Raw genomic sequence first — 16,932 nt, 5'->3', positions numbered from 1 at the left:
TCCGTGGGAAAGGGGGGATGGGAATTGTAGTTTTAGAGAGGGTTTTTATTTCAATGCACTTTCACGGTCATGACTGGATTTGTCAATTGCCCCCCCCCCGTGAACGGTCATGGGGATATGTGTTTGCAGGTCCTCAAAGTTGAATTAAGTGTGTTTTATTCTTGGACAACATTTGCAGGAAAAGTGCTATACAAATGAAACGTTTTTATTATTATTATTATTATTATTTACCATTAACCCACCAATAAATAAATAAAAGATGCAAAAAAAGTTATTATTAATTATACATCAAGTCGCACACAAAACCAAAGGAGGTTTATAATCCTTATGTTGAGTTTTGACTAAATAGAGGTTTCTGAGAGATTCCAGATGTAGCTGTCCTCACAGGCGTGCCATGGACTACTATCTAAGGTCCTTCTTGGGTCCTTCGTTGCCGTGGTAACAGTATGTTGACATAACGATGCGTAAATCTAGAGACAACTTTATCTACGAGTAAAACTAAATCGATATGATTAAATGTTATTAACATATTAACGCTTATATTTGTTGCACCTATATATTTCAAATGTCGATACAGAGAGAACTTAGATTACCACCGTTATCCCTGTCGGAAAGGCAAGTTATCATACTGTACATACAGCTACCGTTACCCTAACCCTAACAAACTGCATTATCCCTGTGTTATATTATTTAAAAAATATTATCTCGCTGCCTATTTTGAGCTAGTATCGTTCTCACTTTAGACTGTCCAAGAATCAACGTAACGTCGGGGAAACGCCTAACGTCGCTGGAGGTCCTCCCGGCCACCGTAGAGCATCTGGAGGTCCCCCCGGCCACCGTAGAGCATCAACTCCGACAGTAAGGTCAATAATAGCTAACTAACTCATGTGGAAGGATGTATGACCCAATAAAGACACTAAAACATATTTCATATTTCATCACAATTCTTCACCCTTTTCCTGAGGTGTGGACTTATGGGGATGGGTTAGTGTTAGCCAAAGGAGGGAAGGCCCATTATTTAAGTATGTATGTGCAGTAGATTGACCTGTCTCACCTGTGCCTTTGGCTTCCTGTCCACCTGGCCCACCCACCTCACCTGCCAGGCTGGCTTCCTGTCCACCTGGCCCGCCCACCTCACCTGCCAGGCTGGCTTCCTGTCCACCTGGCCTGCCCACGTCTCCTCCCAGGTGGTGCGGCAGGGACACAGACCTGTCGCAGGGCCCGGAGAGACCAGCAACCATGGGTACCTCACTGACTAGACTAGCATCTCATTCATAATAATAATAATAACAATAATAATGCATTTATTTAGTATAAAAAGAAATAAAAAATCTATAGTTTTTTATTTGCCATGCAATCAACTTGTCAATCAATTATGGAAATGTGGTATTTTTCACTCGAGGCACAGGGTCAGCCATAGTCGGCGCCCCTGGAGCAATTTGGGGTTAAGTGCCTTGCTCAAGGGCAAAACGGCAGTGGTAGGCACCTTAGATATGATGCCAACAACCCTCCAGTCACCAGCTCACATGCAGCTCCCCCCTGAGGCAGGGACCGAACCAGCGATCGAACCAGGGACCTTCCGATTGCTAGCCGGCCTCTCTAGCCTCTAGGCTACCGCCGACCTGTATAGGGTATAGTGTATAGTCCCTGTATAGCATCACCAGTAGGCCACCCACGGGCCACATCCGGCCTGCCAAAGCTTCCCATCCGGCCCACAGAATATTAATGTTTTGTTTTACTTAATATTAATGAATTCAGAAAATGTGAGGAGGGAAAAAAATTGTTCCTGTATTTAGAATATCTAGCTTATATATATTTTTTCAAATATTGAAGCAACCCCAAAAACAATTGACCTACCTCACTCAATACATGCGTTCAACCCATCTAAAGATGTTATATAAATCCATCTGTCAGCTTATTATTGGAGAGTAGCCTACACAACCTGATGCAGGAGTTAGACCTACCTCATTCACAAAGCTGCAACCTTGCTTCGTTGGTTGTGCACTGAATGCCCTCTCTTGTTCAGTTAAAGTTTGGTTAATAGTTCCACTGGCATGTCCATATCCAGCTTTCAAGCTCTGTTGTTCAGGCCAGGGTATGACTCTTTGAAAGCGGCATGCCTTGTGTGATTGTGACGGCGAAGATTGTATTCTTTTGCAACAGCTACCGTTTCAGTGCAGAAGAGACAAGCAGGTTTAGCATTACTGAAAGTTGAATGCGTATTTGTCAGTCCGTTCTCCATTAAAGCTGCGGTTTTCCACGTCAAATTTTACACTTCAGGTTCTTTGAGAGTGACATTTTACTTGATTGATAATGCTGGTCTGGTCTAGGGGATAGTGAGTTGGGCTGATGATCGGAAGGTTGTGAGTTCAAGTCCCGCCTGAAACCACACCACTACTAGTGTGCCCTTGAGTAAGGCACTTAGCCCTCAGTTACTCCAGGGGAAATGTCCCTGTAATTCGTAATTGTAAATCGCTTTGGATTAAAAGCGTCTGCTAAATGGCAAAATTAAAATGAATTATGATCAGAAGGTCATGAGTTTGAATCCCACCTGAAACACCACCACTAGTGTGCCCTTGAGTAAGGCACTGAGCCCTCAGTTACTCCAGGGGAAATGTAATTTGTAATTGTAAATCATTTAGATTAAAAGCATCTGCTAAATGGTAAATTATTATTTAAATTATTTTGATGGACAAAATGGCAGCTCCACTAAAGTGAAGCCAAAATATCTGGATCGCCCCCTGGTGGCTGGCTGCAGTATAGGTGTCAGGAGTCTGTCAATGCTCAGACCTGCTGACCCTGGGTCCAATCCTGCGCTTTGTGTGTGTGTGTGTGTGTGTGTGTGTGTGTGTGTGTGTGTGTGTGTGTGCATGTGTGTGTGTGTGTGTGTGTGTGTGCATGTGTGTGTGTGTGTGTGTGTGTGTGTTGCAGGTGTGGTGGTGAGTGTGGAGGTGCGTTGGGGAAGCCCAGGTTCCTGCAGCGGCTGGAGGGTTTCCTGCAGAGAGAGCTGCAGGCGGTTGACCCCCGCGGCCCCCAGGCCCCGTACCAGAGACTACAGGTCCCAGCAGCAACCTCACCAACGCCTGGGGAAACCCTCTTTAAATTCATCAAAATCGTCCCACTGGACGTTGAAATATGGTCACTTCTGGTTTAAATGGCGAATTTAGAATTGTTTATATAGCAGAAATGGATTCAGCATCCTCAATATCCCCCCAAACCACTTAAAAATCGGCCAAGCAGTTGCTGAAATATTTGGCCAATTATGCAAATTGCCCAACATATGCAAGTTAGCATCCTGCAGTTTCTAAGTGCTGGGTACCCATACTGTACATTTCTAACTGAAAACTCTGGGGTACTCAACATTTCCGGGTTCACTATAGGCTGGCAAGTAGACAATCTGCAAAACATGGCTAAAAATTGAGCTATAAAAACAAACAGAATTCAGGTTTCCTTTAGGTTTTTCTTCTTCAGCGTCGTGGGCTAGCTTAGTGAACTAGCTTAGCCTAACCCTACAGCTCAGTACTAAACGGTCCCACCGGCTCGTAAACACACATAACATTAAGCAACCTTTGGGCATATGGGGGGGGCGGGGTCTTGGAACGAAACATCCAATGAAATTGCGAGCACATTCGCCCATCACTCCATCCAGTTCCATCCAAGCCAGATCTAAGGTTCTCTCTCAAACTGAGGACAGGGTCTTTAACACACACACACACACACACACACACACACACACACACACACACACACACACACACACATTGTTATGTTGTTATGCAATTGTTTTTGCCACCCTGCTCCTGTCCCCTGCAGGCCTATCGACAGGTGTTTGACTGCTTCATTGAGGACTTCAGGACCTACAAGCCTCTTCTCTCTGCCATCAAGAACCAGTACGAGACCACCTTAGGTAAGACACCTCCTTAACCAGACCTCCTTAGGTAAGACACCTCCTTAACCAGACCTCCTTAGGTAAGACACCTCCTTAACCAGACCTCCTTAGGTAATAAACCTCCTTAGACTTCCTTAACCAGACCTCCTTAGATACCACACCTCCTTAACCAGACCTCGTTAGATACCAGACCTCCTTAGATACCACACCTCCTTAACCAGACCTCGTTAGATACCAGACCTCCTTAGAAACCACACCTCCTTAACCAGACCTCGTTAGATACCAGACCTCCTTAGAAACCACACCTCCTTAACCAGACCTCGTTAGATACCAGACCTCCTTAGATACCACACCTCCTTAACCAGACCTCCTTAGATACCACACCTCCTTAACCAGACCTCCTTAGATACCACACCTCCTTAACCAGACCTCGTTAGATACCAGACCTCCTTAGATACCACACCTCCTTAACCAGACCTCGTTAGATACCAGACCTCCTTAGATACCACACCTCCTTAACCAGACCTCCTTAGATACCAGAGGACAGGCTCATTGTTGTAAGGCATAGAATAGAATGAGGAACGGAATCAAACATGCTCTCCTGAACGACTGACTCTCTTCCTGTGGTGGTCATGATGGCAGTGATGTCACATCCTGTGGAACTGTGATTGTGATGGTTTTATTTAAAATGTTTTATTCTGTTTCTTTATTCTCTATCTTTTTCTTTAATCATGTATTTACGATTTTGTGAGTCTGCGGACCTGACTGGAACATAATACATAGCCTGCCCTACATGCTTATTTACACTTCTCTGGTAGCTTCATGTATATACATATATTTTATGTAAAAACTGCGTTCGATCTGTTGATCCCACCGATGGGGGAGGATACTGTGAATATGGTTTGGCTGTTCTGTGTATGAGGCTGTCTGCTCATATTTACAAGGGTCAGGGGTCTCCTGGGTAGTGTTTGTTTGTTTATGTCTGTTATGGGGGGGAAAAAATGAGTAAAATGTAAAAAATTAAAATAAAAAGTGATTGTGATTGTGATGTCACTTCCTGTCCCCGCAGCGTGCCTGGGGGAGCGGGCCGGGGGCCTGGAGCCTCTGCGGGCGCGGCTGGTAATAGTGTCGGCCCAGTGCGAGCAGAGGATCCTGGGATTGAGGGAGGAGGAGCGTGTGGAGGTCAGGAGGCTGAAGGAGGAACGTCAGAGTCTGCAGAAGGTCATAGAGGACATGAGAGAGACACAGACCTCCCTGGAGACACAGGTACCTGTCTGTCTGTCTGTGTGCCTGCCTGTGTGTCAACCTGTCTGTCTGCCTGTCTGTCTGCCTGCCTGCCTGTCTATCTGTCTGTCTGCCTGCCTGTCTGTCTGTCTGTCTGCCTGTCTATCTGCCAGTCTATCTATCTGTCTGTCTGTCTGTCTGATTGTCTGTCTGTCTGTGTGTGTGTGTGTGTGTGTGTGTGTGTGTGTGTGTGTGTGTGTGTGTAGGTCAGCTGTCTGCAGGAGGAGCTGGGGCAGCAGTATCTTCTGTACAGGGAGGAGAGAGACGCCCGGAAGCTTCTGATCTGCACGCTGAACAGCCTGACCTTCGACCCCGAGGAGGGGGAGGAGCCTGACCACCCGCAGGACCCTGTCACCCTGTCACAGGTAGACCACGCCCACAACCTCACCCTGTCACAGGTAGACCGTTAGGCCACGCCCACAACCTCACCCTGTCACCGTTAGGCCACGCCCACAACCTCACCCTGTCACCGTTAGGCCACGCCCACAACCTCACCCTGTCACAGGTAGACCACGCCCACAACCTCACCCTGTCACCGTTAGACCACGCCCACAACCTCACCCTGTCACAGGTAGACCGTTAGGCCACGCCCACAACCTCACCCTGTCACAGGTAGACCACGCCCACAACCTCAGCCTGTCACCGTTAGGCCACGCCCACAACCTCACCCTGTCACCGTTAGGCCACGCCCACAACCTCAGCCTGTCACCCTGAATAAATATTTAGGAACCAAAATGATGAATGATAATAAATAAATAACCCCTGTAAACACCTTGTGATTATCAACCCCCCCATCATCCCTGTACATTATGAAGACCGTAAAAAAACGTTTTTATACCTTATTTTAAACTGGATTATGTTTGGACATTGCTTTAACTCCCTGAGTTAAACCCTGACCCTAACCCTGACCCTGACCATGGTCCAGATGGACCTAAAGCTAACCCTGATCCTAACCCTGACCCTGACCATGGTCCAGATGGACCTAACGCTAACCCTGATCCTAACCCTAACCCTGACCCTGGTCCAGATGGACCTGACCCTAACCCTGACCCTGACCCTAACCCTGACCCTGGTCCAGATGGACCTGACCCTAACCCTGACCCTGGTCCAGATGGACCTGACCCTAACCCTGACCCTGGTCCAGATAGACCTGACCCTAACCCTGACCCTGACCCCGGTCCAGATGGACCTGACCCTAACCCTAACCCTGATCACGACCCTGACCCTGGTCCAGATAGACCTGACCCTAACCCTGACCCTGGTCCAGATGGACCTGACCCTAACCCTGACCCTGACCCTGCCCCTGGTCCAGATGGACCTGACCCTAACCCTGACCCTGGTCCAGACGGACCTGACCCTGACCCTGACCCTGACCCTAACCCTGACCCTGACCCTGGTCCAGATGGAGAGGCTGCAGAAGGACTTCCAGCAGGTGAGGTCAGAGTACCAGGTGCTGCAGGATCTCCACTGCCAGGTGTCCGCAGACAGAGACGTCCTACAGGAGGAGGTAGAGAGCTTCAGACTGACCTCCACCCCCAGACCCGCCTGGGACCAATGCACTGGTACACACACACACACACACACACTGACACACACACACACGCACACACACACACACCCCACCCCCAGACCACCCTGGGATCACTGCACTGGTACACACACACACACACACACACACACACACACAAACACACACATATATACACACAAACACGTGTGTGTGTGTGTGTGTGTGTGTGTGTGTGTGTGTGTGTAGAGGCCCTAGGAGGGGAGGAGCGGAGGACAGAGCTGTTTCAGGACCAGTCCAGTCAGAGGAGGCTGGACATCCTGCTCCGTGAACTCGTAGGGAAGACCTCAGACTTCTACACTGGACTGGTCTGTCTGCCTGTCTGCCTGTCTGCCTGTCTGTCTGTCTGTCTGTCTGCCTGCCTGCCTGTCTGTCTTCCTGCCTGTCTGTCTGATGTCTGCCTGTCTGTTTTCCTGCCTGTCTGTCTACCTGTCTGTCTACCTGTCTGTCTGTCTATTAACTTACCTGTATATCTGTCTGTCTGTCTGCCTGTCTGTCTTCCTGCCTGTTTGTCTTCCTGCTTGTCTGTCTGCCTGTCTGTCTGTCTGTCTGTCTGATGCCTGTCTAACCCTCCCAGGGGCTGGGTCCAGAGGTACCTGTCTACCTGCGCTACGCTGGCCAGTTGAAGAAGCTGTCCCTGCAGAGGGTCGACCTGGTCAGAGTCGTCAAGGAGGTGTGGAAGGAGAAGGTGACAGAGGACCAGCAGGTTAGTGACATCATCATCCTGCGCCTTTTTCCTCCTATGACCACATCCTGTCTCCATCCCGACTACAAATGTCCTACCTGTGTTAGTCTGTGTTAGACTGTAGTTAGTCTGTAGTTAGTCTGTAGTTAGACTGTGTTAGACTGTAGTTAGTCTGTGTTAGTCAGGTGTTAGACTGTGTTAGTCTGTAGTTAGACCAGCGGTTCCCAACCTTTTAGGACTCACGGCCCACTTTACAGATATGTCCAGTATTCGCGGCCCACTCAGCAGCGTGCGACTTTTTTTCCCGCGTGCACGCGCATGAAACTCACACGAGCGCTCAAAACAATGACGTAATTTGACCAAAAACTAGAGGGAGCGTGACAAAAAAATAAAAAATAAATAGCGGTTAAACCATTAAAGCCGAGCGGCGATGTTTTATATAGCAGGTGATCAAATACCAAGATCGTAAATGTTGTATGTGTTCAATATTTACGACCAAACATCCTTATGTGTGTGGGCAACTCCCGACTCCCGACTAGGGTTGCCAGATGGGCTCGGGTTTTTTTGGTGGAATTAGCGGTTTTAGACTGTGGTTAGGGTGGAAAATGTCGATCCCATCTGGCAACCCTGTTCGCGAGTCCGGGATGGAATGTAGCCAATCAAGAAGCGAGCTGACTTCTTCTTTTCGGATGGAAATATCGGCGCACACCACACACAATACGATCAAGGCTGTTAAATCCAAGATTTTTTTTATTTTTTTAATTAAAACGTTTTTGTAACAAAATAACGTCAAATTTTTTTTTTTGCCCATGATTTGGCGGCCCACTTGCAGTACTCTGGCCCACAGGTTGGGAACCGCTGAGTTAGACTGTAGTTAGTCTGTGTTAGTCTGTGTTAGTCTGTAGTTAGTCTGTGTTAGTCTGTAGTTAGTCTATGTTAGTCTGTGTTAGTCTGTGTTAGTCTGTGTTAGTCTGTAGTTAGTCCGTGTTAGACTGTGTTAGTCTGTGTTAGACTGTTAGTCTGTGGTTAGACTGTGGTTAGTCTGTAGTTAGACTGTAGTTAGTCTGTAGTTAGTCTGTGTTAGTCTGTAGTTAGTCTGTGTTAGTCTGTTTTAGACTGTTAGTCTGTAGTTAGTCTGTGTCAGACTGTGTTAATCTGTAGTTAGACTGTAGTTAGACTGTACTTAGTCTGACTACAGCGGTGTGTTGTTTCTCTTGACTATGTGTTTCCTGTGCAGAGGGATGAGAGCAGTGATCTGGCAGAGTTTCTGAGCAGACATCTGGAGAAGCAGCACGGTGAGCAGGCCGGGTCCTGGGCCTACAGCCTGGCAGACGGCCTCCAGCACCACCACAACCACCAGGCCATCAGCCTCTTCTACAGCATCCTGACTGGGAAGGTGAGTCTCTTCTACAGCATCCTGACTGGGAAGGTGAGTCTCTTCTACAGCATCCTGACTGGGAAGGTGAGTCTCTTCTACATCCTGACTGGGAAGGTGAGTCTCTTCTACATCCTGACTGGGAAGGTGAGTCTCTTCTACATCCTGACTGGGAAGGTGAGTCTCTTCTACATCCTGACTGGGAAGGTGAGTCTCTTCTACATCCTGACTGGGAAGGTGAGTCTTCTACTGGGAAGGATGAGTGTTATTACTGTGTTATTACTGTTATTCCAGGTGGATTTGAGTGTTATTACTGTTATTTCAGGTGGATTTGAGTGTTATTACTGTTATTCCAGGTGGATGAGAGTGTGTACCACGGCCAGACCCAGCTGCTCTCTGACCTGCTGAAGGTTCTGGTCCAGAGTGATGTCACAGAGAGCGGGGTGCTCAGCGCTCAGGAGTTCAGGTGAGATGCCTGCTTTCATTGGCTACGGCAGCCTTACAGGTGAGATGCCTGCTTTCATTGGCTACCGCAGCCTTACAGGTGAGACGCCTGCTCTCATTGGCTACTGCAGTCTTACAGGTGAGACGCCTGCTCTCATTGGCTACCGCAGACTTACAGGTGAGATCTGTCTGGATGAATGTTGAAAGGAATAGAAGACATGTTTAACTGACATGTTTAACTGACTTGTTTAACTGACTTGTTTAACACTAGAACCACCAGAGGGCGCCGTATACCTAAAACCGCCAACGGGTCAAATTGACGTCTGTGCCTGGCTACAGCATTTCTAGTATCCGAGCCTACAACAAAATGTACTCTGTCATTGTATTAAGGCATTGTGTTCAATTTTTATTTATTTTTTTGTGATCAACTTTTTTATTTTTAAACAACTCGACAACAAGACAGGTACATTATAAACAATAACGACACATACAACACGGCACAGTAAAATAAAACAAGAACCAAAAATAAACCACAACAAAATTAAAATGACGACCTCCCACCCCCCCACCCGAGATCCAGGCTATTCGCTACATCCAGTGGTTATACTAAGCTTTTGAGGCTCAACGAAATTGAGTTCCACATCTCCAGTATTGGCTGTTTTGCCCCATGCATCCGGGCTGTTGATAGCTCTAAGTAGACTATGTCTACGTAAGTTAGGACCCAGACTCTCCGAGAAAGTGTATGGGGAGGCTTCCAATGTGTGGCAATTAACTTTTTAGCTGCTGTAATTCCGGCTAGTAAGCCTCGCTTCTTGATCAGAGGTAGGCCCACATTGGATAGATTGTTTAAGATAAGTGCAATGGGGGAGTAAGGCACATTAGTCTCAAATAGCTCAGAGAGGTTAGAGGCCACCATCTCCCAGAAACTAGCCACTGGAGGACACTCCCAGACCATGTGCATGTAGGTGCCATAGGCCTTGTTAGCGCACAAGGTGCAATTAGGGTGTGTGTTAATTTTCATTAAGCAAAGTTTCTTGGGTGTCAGGTAAACTCTATGTATGAAGTTGTAATGAATTTGCTGGTGGTCAGGATTTCTAGATGCTAACACTGTAGGGCTGGGCAAACGATCAACATTTTTTTTTCGATAATCGTAACGAATTAACGATCAATTATCGATTAATCAATAAGCTTTTTTTGTATACATTTTATTTTTATTTTTTTTATTTTTTTAAATAAATAAAAAAATCGGGGAAAAAAAATAGGGCAGAAATAACAAGCATGTTTTCCTTGGGGAAAAAACTTTATTTGTGTTGCTATTGCACACATTCATTCATTCACATCCAAACTAGACACTACAGTCAGATAACAATCCTCTTAAACAAGGCAGTGAGTAGCCTAAATTGTTTAACTTAAAAACACATTTTACGTTATAAATAAAAATATAGAAAATAAGTAACTCACCATAGGAGCAGTAAAAAAACAGTTACTCACAAATAGGAGGATGACTGAAAACGTTAGTGTCCTTAAGAGCGTCCAGCTTAACTTAAATTTAAACTCCAGCGAGAGACTGTAGGCGGCAGGCCTACTGGTTCTTGTTCAGAAAGATGATCATGTTAACATGTTCAGGGGTGAGAGACGAACGCAATCTGGTGACACGTGGACAAACTAATTTCCATTATTATTATTCTAAAAAAAAAAAATATAAATATATATATATATTAATGATTATCGATCAAAATATTTTGTGATCGACCAAGACCTTATCGATCAATTAATCGATCATCGATCATTGATGCCCACCCCTAGCTAACAGTATGTTGGACCAGACCTTATCCCAATCAAAGGCTGAATCTAGTTCTGGGATGTCAGCCCTCCATATAGTATCCAAAGCCAGGGGTGTGTAAGCGTGTTTAGAAATAAAACGATAGAGATAGATTAGAAACCAGGCCACTAGAGCCATCAGTGCTGTAAAGGACTTTGTGCAATGGATGTGGTGTGAGAGGAGTTTGCAGAGAGACTCCACTGGCTTTCAGAGCAGCTCTCAATTGTAAATAAAAGAAAAAAGAAGAACATGGCAAACCAAATTTTATGCATAGCTCTTGAAAAGTAAGTAAACCCTCATTTCCGTAGATGTCTCCCAGTGTTTGGACACCTTTCTCTTTCCATCGAGAGAACTGAATAGGATGGCCACCAATCAGCAGTTTGGCATTATTAAACAATGGAGAGCAAGGATTCCATGCAAAGGGGCAACCACTCAGTTTCTCTACTGCCCTCCATGTCGAGATCAGTTGGGACACTATGGGACCAAATTTCCGGCGACAGTGAGTGATGGGGATGTTCGAGTACAGAAGCTCTTGGAGGGAGTGAGGACGCACCAGACTCTCCTCCAGGGCCCGCCATGACACCAAAGCCTCAGGTTGTATCCAAGTTAGCAGAGGTCTAAGTGTAAATGCCCAGTAATAGTGTTTACAATTTGGAAGGGAGAGACCGCCGTCTGTCCTGTCTCGCTGCATTGTAGAGAACTTAATGCGCAGTCGTTTGCCTCGCCATAGAAATTTGGTTACAGCCGTTTTTAGCTTTTAGTTTAGTCAAAACTAGCGCGGCCCACCTAGATTGTATGGCCAGTCCAGCGGTGGTGGAGGGAGAGGTAGCATTGAGCTAAAAAAAAATACTCTGGGTAAAATATTCATCTCAACTATTGAAACTCGGCTGCGAAGTGAATTAGGCAGTGGGGACCATCTATTCAGATCAAGTATGATTTTGTCTAATGTGTTACCATAGTTGTGTTTAGCTATTGTAAGAGTTGAAGGGAAAATCTCTATCCCCAAGTATGTAAAATTCATGACAACTGGAATGGATAGAGGGACATGGGCATTGATTATCACTTGATTCAAAGGTAGCAGAGCAGATTTCTGCCAGTTTATTTTGAGGCCAGATAGTTTACCGTATTGCTCGAGAATAGATAGAATTTGTGGGATGCATTGTATGGCATTATCCATATAGACTAATATATCATCGGCATATAAAGAGATGTGATGATGTGTTCCATTGATAGAGATCGGAGATAGCATGGGTGACTGACGGATGGTGTTCGCCAACGGCTCAAGAGAGAGCACAAAGAGCAGTGGGCTCAATGGGCAGCCCTGCCTGGAGCCTCTAGATATAGGGAAGAGGGGGGAGCAGTTCTTGCCTGTGATTACCATAGCTGATGGATTATGAAAGTACATTTTGGGCACCATCTATGATATGTAGGAGCCTTCTTACATTATCTGAGGCTAATCTGGATTTAATAAAACCCGTCTGATCGCAATGGACTAGTTTCATCATGTGACCCTGAAGGGGCGCCAGCACCTTGGCGTAAAGTTTAAGATCCGCATTCAGGAGGGACAAGGGCCTGTAATTGGCACATTCTGCTGGGTCTTTGTCTTTTTTAAGCAGCAAGGATATTAGAGCAGTGTTAACATCTCTTGAGAAAGAGCCTTCTTTAACTGAATGCAATATCATCTCTGTGAGCAGAGGGCTAAGCAAGGACCAAAAAGTAAAGTAGAACTCTGGCGGAATGCCATCTGGACCTGGCGATTTGCCCTTACACATATCTGACGCTGCTTCCATCAATTCATCTTGTGTAATAGATGCATTTAAACTTTCAGTTTCACTGTCAGTGATGTGCTTCATATGGACATTAGACAGAAAGCTTTCACATGCAGCTTTATCAAAGCCAATCTCTGAACTGTACAGCTGCTTGTAAAAAGAGACAAAAGCTGCATTTACGCTCTTGGGATCGGTCAGAACAGTGCCATCTATGGATTTAACGCTGAAAATGTCAGCAAAATGTTCATTAGCTCGAAGTCTCATAGCTAGCAGGTGGCTGGGTCTGGCAGAGTGAAAGTAGTAATTCTGCCTTGTCCTGTGCATGAGAAATTCAGAGCGGCGTCTTAAAAGGGAGTTAATTTCTTTTTTAATTAATACTTTTTCTAAGGCAGCAGCATCGCTATAGCAGCATTGTAGAGTCGTATCCAGAGCAGCATATTTCATTTCAAGCGCTTCTAGTTTAGCTGTACGTTCCTTTTTTGGCATATAGGGTGGTATTACTTCTAATAAAGCCCTTCACTGCCTCCCACAAAATTCTCGGGTCAGATACCGAGTTCTTATTGAACCCTAAAACCTCATTTAAGTTGTTCTCAAATTGAGATTTGTATGTTTCATCATGCAAGAGCGAGGAATTGAATCACCATCTGGGGGCTCTGGCGGGTTGAACCCTTATGAAAACCGAACAGCATATAGGTTTGTGATCGGACCATGTAACTGGTATATAAAAAGCGTTTTGAACATTTTGGAATAAGTCTTTGGACGCGAATAGAAAATCTATCCTTGAGAAGGATCTATGTCTGCCCGAGAAAAAAGAATAATCTTTTATGGAAGGGTTCACCAGGCGCCAGATATCAGCCATGCCAGTGTGGGCTGCCCACTGGCGTAAAGCATCAGAGGCGAGACGTTGGTCCCTGCTCTGAGTTTCGCCTGTTCTATCAATGTTGTTATCCCAAACCGCATTGAAATCCGCCCCCAGGACCAGGCGAAAGCCCGCCAGGTCTAAGATGGTTTTGGTTAAAAGGTCATAAAAACCAGGGTCAAAGTTGTTCGGGGCGTAAGCAATATTCTGCCCATCTATCCGTATCTTAGCAATTGCCAACCGTCCCTCCTTGTCCGCCCAAGAGCCAATAATGTCAAGTTTTAGTTTGCGCTTACAGACTACAATCACACCTTTGGTTTTGGTAAGTGAAGAAGAAAAAGCAACGTTTTTTTTTCTTTTTTTTTTCTCTTTTTCCTTCTCTTCCATTTTCCTTTCTTTATTCTCTTCTTTCAAAGGCCATTCATTATGTTTATAACATTATAGTACTAAAATACTATTATAATAATCTTAAATAGGCTACTATTAATAATTGTAATGGTGTGGGTATTGATATTTGAATATTATAGTATTTAATGTTTTATGTTTATCCTATTATGTTTATTTATTTTATTTGGTGGCATTTATGTTGAGCTGGTTTAAATCCTTCTTGAGGGTTTTTGGGCGGAGTAAGACCTTGGTGTGGGAGGGTGGGTAGGGGGAATGTATGCAGGTATGAATGTTGTGTATTTTGGTAATTGTTTTGTCATTGTCCTTTGTGTGTTTGTACATAAAATTAAAATAAAAAATTGATCACAAAAAATAAGTAGGAGTACTGCGCTGTCACTTTCCAGTCTAGTATCTTCTTTTCGACAATCGGCTCTTCTGGGCTCGTTCTCACTGCGGGCACGCGGCAAAATCGTGAATTTCCAAATCGGTGTCTATATAGTGTCTATATATATTTAAAATATATATCCTTCTATCACTGAGACTGCCAATGGGCCTGAGCTAGATTACTCTTCCTGCTACGACTGGTGGATTGATGATTCACTTGCTTAGTCAAATGTATTGATTGTAAGTCGCTTTGGAATAAGGCGTCTGCTAAATGCCGTAAATGTAAATGTGAAATCGGACTTCTGTGAACATTGATGACACAAGCCTGATTCTCATTCGAGGAATCACTTGAGGCTTGAATCCCAATCGAGAGTTGCCTGAACGAGGCATTCCTTTTTATCGTGAATATACTAATCAACGTACATGGAATACCCCCCTGGTGTTTACCTGGTGTTTACCTGGTGTTTACCTGATGTTTACCTGGTGTTTACCTGATGTTTACCTGGTGTTTACCTGGTGTTTACCTGGTGTTTACCTGGTGTTTACCTGATGTTTACCTGGTGTTTACCTGATGTTTACTTGGTGTTTACCTGGTGTTTACCTGGTGTTTACCTGGTGTTTACCTGGTGTTTACCTGATGTTTACCTGGTGTTTACCTGGTGTTTACCTGATGTTTACCTGGTGTTTACCTGGTGTTTACCTGGTGTTTACCTGTCAGAGAGGCGCTGAGAGCAGCCTTGCCTCTGAAGGCAGAGGAGGACCTGGAGGCGCTGCTGGCTGCAGCAGAGAACAACACTGGCAGCATCTCCTACCAGAGGCTGTTTGCAGAGGTACACACACACACACACACACACACACACACACACACACACACACCCAGGATGTGTAGCTAGGATGTGGTTGTGTCCTGCAGGATGATGAGGGGAGACACAGCGAGTTCCTGAGTCTGGTGACGGAGCAGGCGGCAGCAGAGAGACGCACCTACATCAGCCAGCTGAGGAGCCAGCTGGGCGGCCGGGGGTGAGCATGCTAACATGCTAACAGCGCAGTGGAACAGTAGAAACATGCTAACATGCTAACTGCACAGTGAAACAGTAGAAACATGCTGACATGCTAACTGCACAGTAAAACAGCAGAAACATGTTAACGTGCTAACTGCACAGTGAAACAGTAGAAACATGCTAACATGCTAACTGCACAGTGGAACAGTAGAAACATGCTAACATGCTAACTGCACAGTGAAACAGTAGAAACATGCTGACATGCTAACTGCACAGTGAAACAGCAGAAACATGTTAACGTGCTAACTGCACAGTGAAACAGTAGAAACATGCTAACATGCTAACTGCACAGTGAAACAGCAGAAACATGCTAACATGCTAACTGCACAGTGAAACAGCAGAAACATGCGTTGTGTTTGCGGCCGACAGGGAGGTAACTGTGGAGGATCTGAGTGACGCCTTCCGGAGCATCGACCCGTCTCTGGACTCGACTACTCTGGACTGGAGCCTGGATATGGCCTTCCAGCGGGGCCAACGGGGGGGACTAGCTCTGGGGGACCAGCAGGGGGGGCTGGTGGAGACAGAGCTGGCTCTGGAGCGCCTCCTGGGGGCCAACGTGACACGGGCCGGCCCCGTGCCCGAACCACACCACTGACTCACACGCAACACACACACACACACACACACACATACACACACATACACACGCAACACACACACACACACGCAACACACACACATGCACGCACATGCAACACACACACACACACACACACAACACACACAACACACACACACACGCACACACACATGCACGTGGACGCACACATGCATGCAACACACACAAACAGACACACACACACACACACACACACACACACGTTGTGCTGGCTTGGTGTCTGTGGACCAGGAACACAACAGGGCTGACCATCAATAAAGCAGAATGTGACTCTGTAATCCAGCTGATTTGTTGTTTGTTTTCATTATTGATAGGTTTGAATTAAGTTTTCATAATGAAGAGTACATTTTGAGGAGTGCATGAACTCTATGCATTTCTGTTCTGAGAGTTCAACTGTGTGCTTCTTGGGCACAGACTTGCAGGCTCATCATTCTACAAAACCTTATCTTCAGCCCCAGCTATGCCTCCCCTTTCCTGGCATTGTGTTGTCAGAGGGGCCCTGTCGTAAATGTCCATGAAACCCCCTCCTCCTGAACATGTGTGTTCCTGGCATTGTATTGCCTGAGTCGCCAAGCAGAGAAACTGCTTATGATGACTTTCCCATGAAAAGTGTTCGTGCTTACGCTGCACTTCGTCATGAAAAGTGCCTCCTCCTTTCCTTTCTGTATGATAATAAAAGACTGGCTCACAGGAGGAGAATTTAGTATGAATATGGGGTCTCTCTCTCAGGAGAGGCCTTATATTCGTCCTCCTTGCAAGTAAATAATAATCATGATTGATTCTGTGT

The 16,932-nt window shown here is 45.8% G+C and overlaps 1 protein-coding gene across 1 annotated transcript; it reads left to right on the top strand.

Moving 5' to 3' along the window:
• Positions 1-1,028: 1,028 nt before the first annotated feature.
• Positions 1,029-16,121, top strand: tsnaxip1 (translin-associated factor X interacting protein 1; the record flags this gene model as incomplete). The annotated part of the gene is made up of 14 exons (XM_080539540.1): positions 1,029-1,243; positions 2,932-3,058; positions 3,814-3,907; positions 4,959-5,155; positions 5,380-5,571; positions 5,679-5,744; positions 6,576-6,735; positions 6,930-7,048; positions 7,318-7,446; positions 8,663-8,821; positions 9,157-9,266; positions 15,184-15,295; positions 15,379-15,485; positions 15,896-16,121. 14 exons carry the CDS (start codon positions 1,029-1,031, stop codon positions 16,119-16,121), a joined length of 2,013 nt encoding a protein of 670 aa, XP_080395666.1.
• Positions 16,122-16,932: the final 811 nt, after the last annotated feature.

Source organism: Nansenia antarctica (genome assembly GCF_963989245.1).
Source record: "Nansenia antarctica genome assembly, chromosome: 9".
NCBI lineage: Eukaryota > Metazoa > Chordata > Actinopteri > Argentiniformes > Microstomatidae > Nansenia > Nansenia antarctica.
The sequence above is the reverse complement of the archived record's forward strand: the minus strand, read 5'-3'. Positions and strand labels throughout refer to the sequence as shown.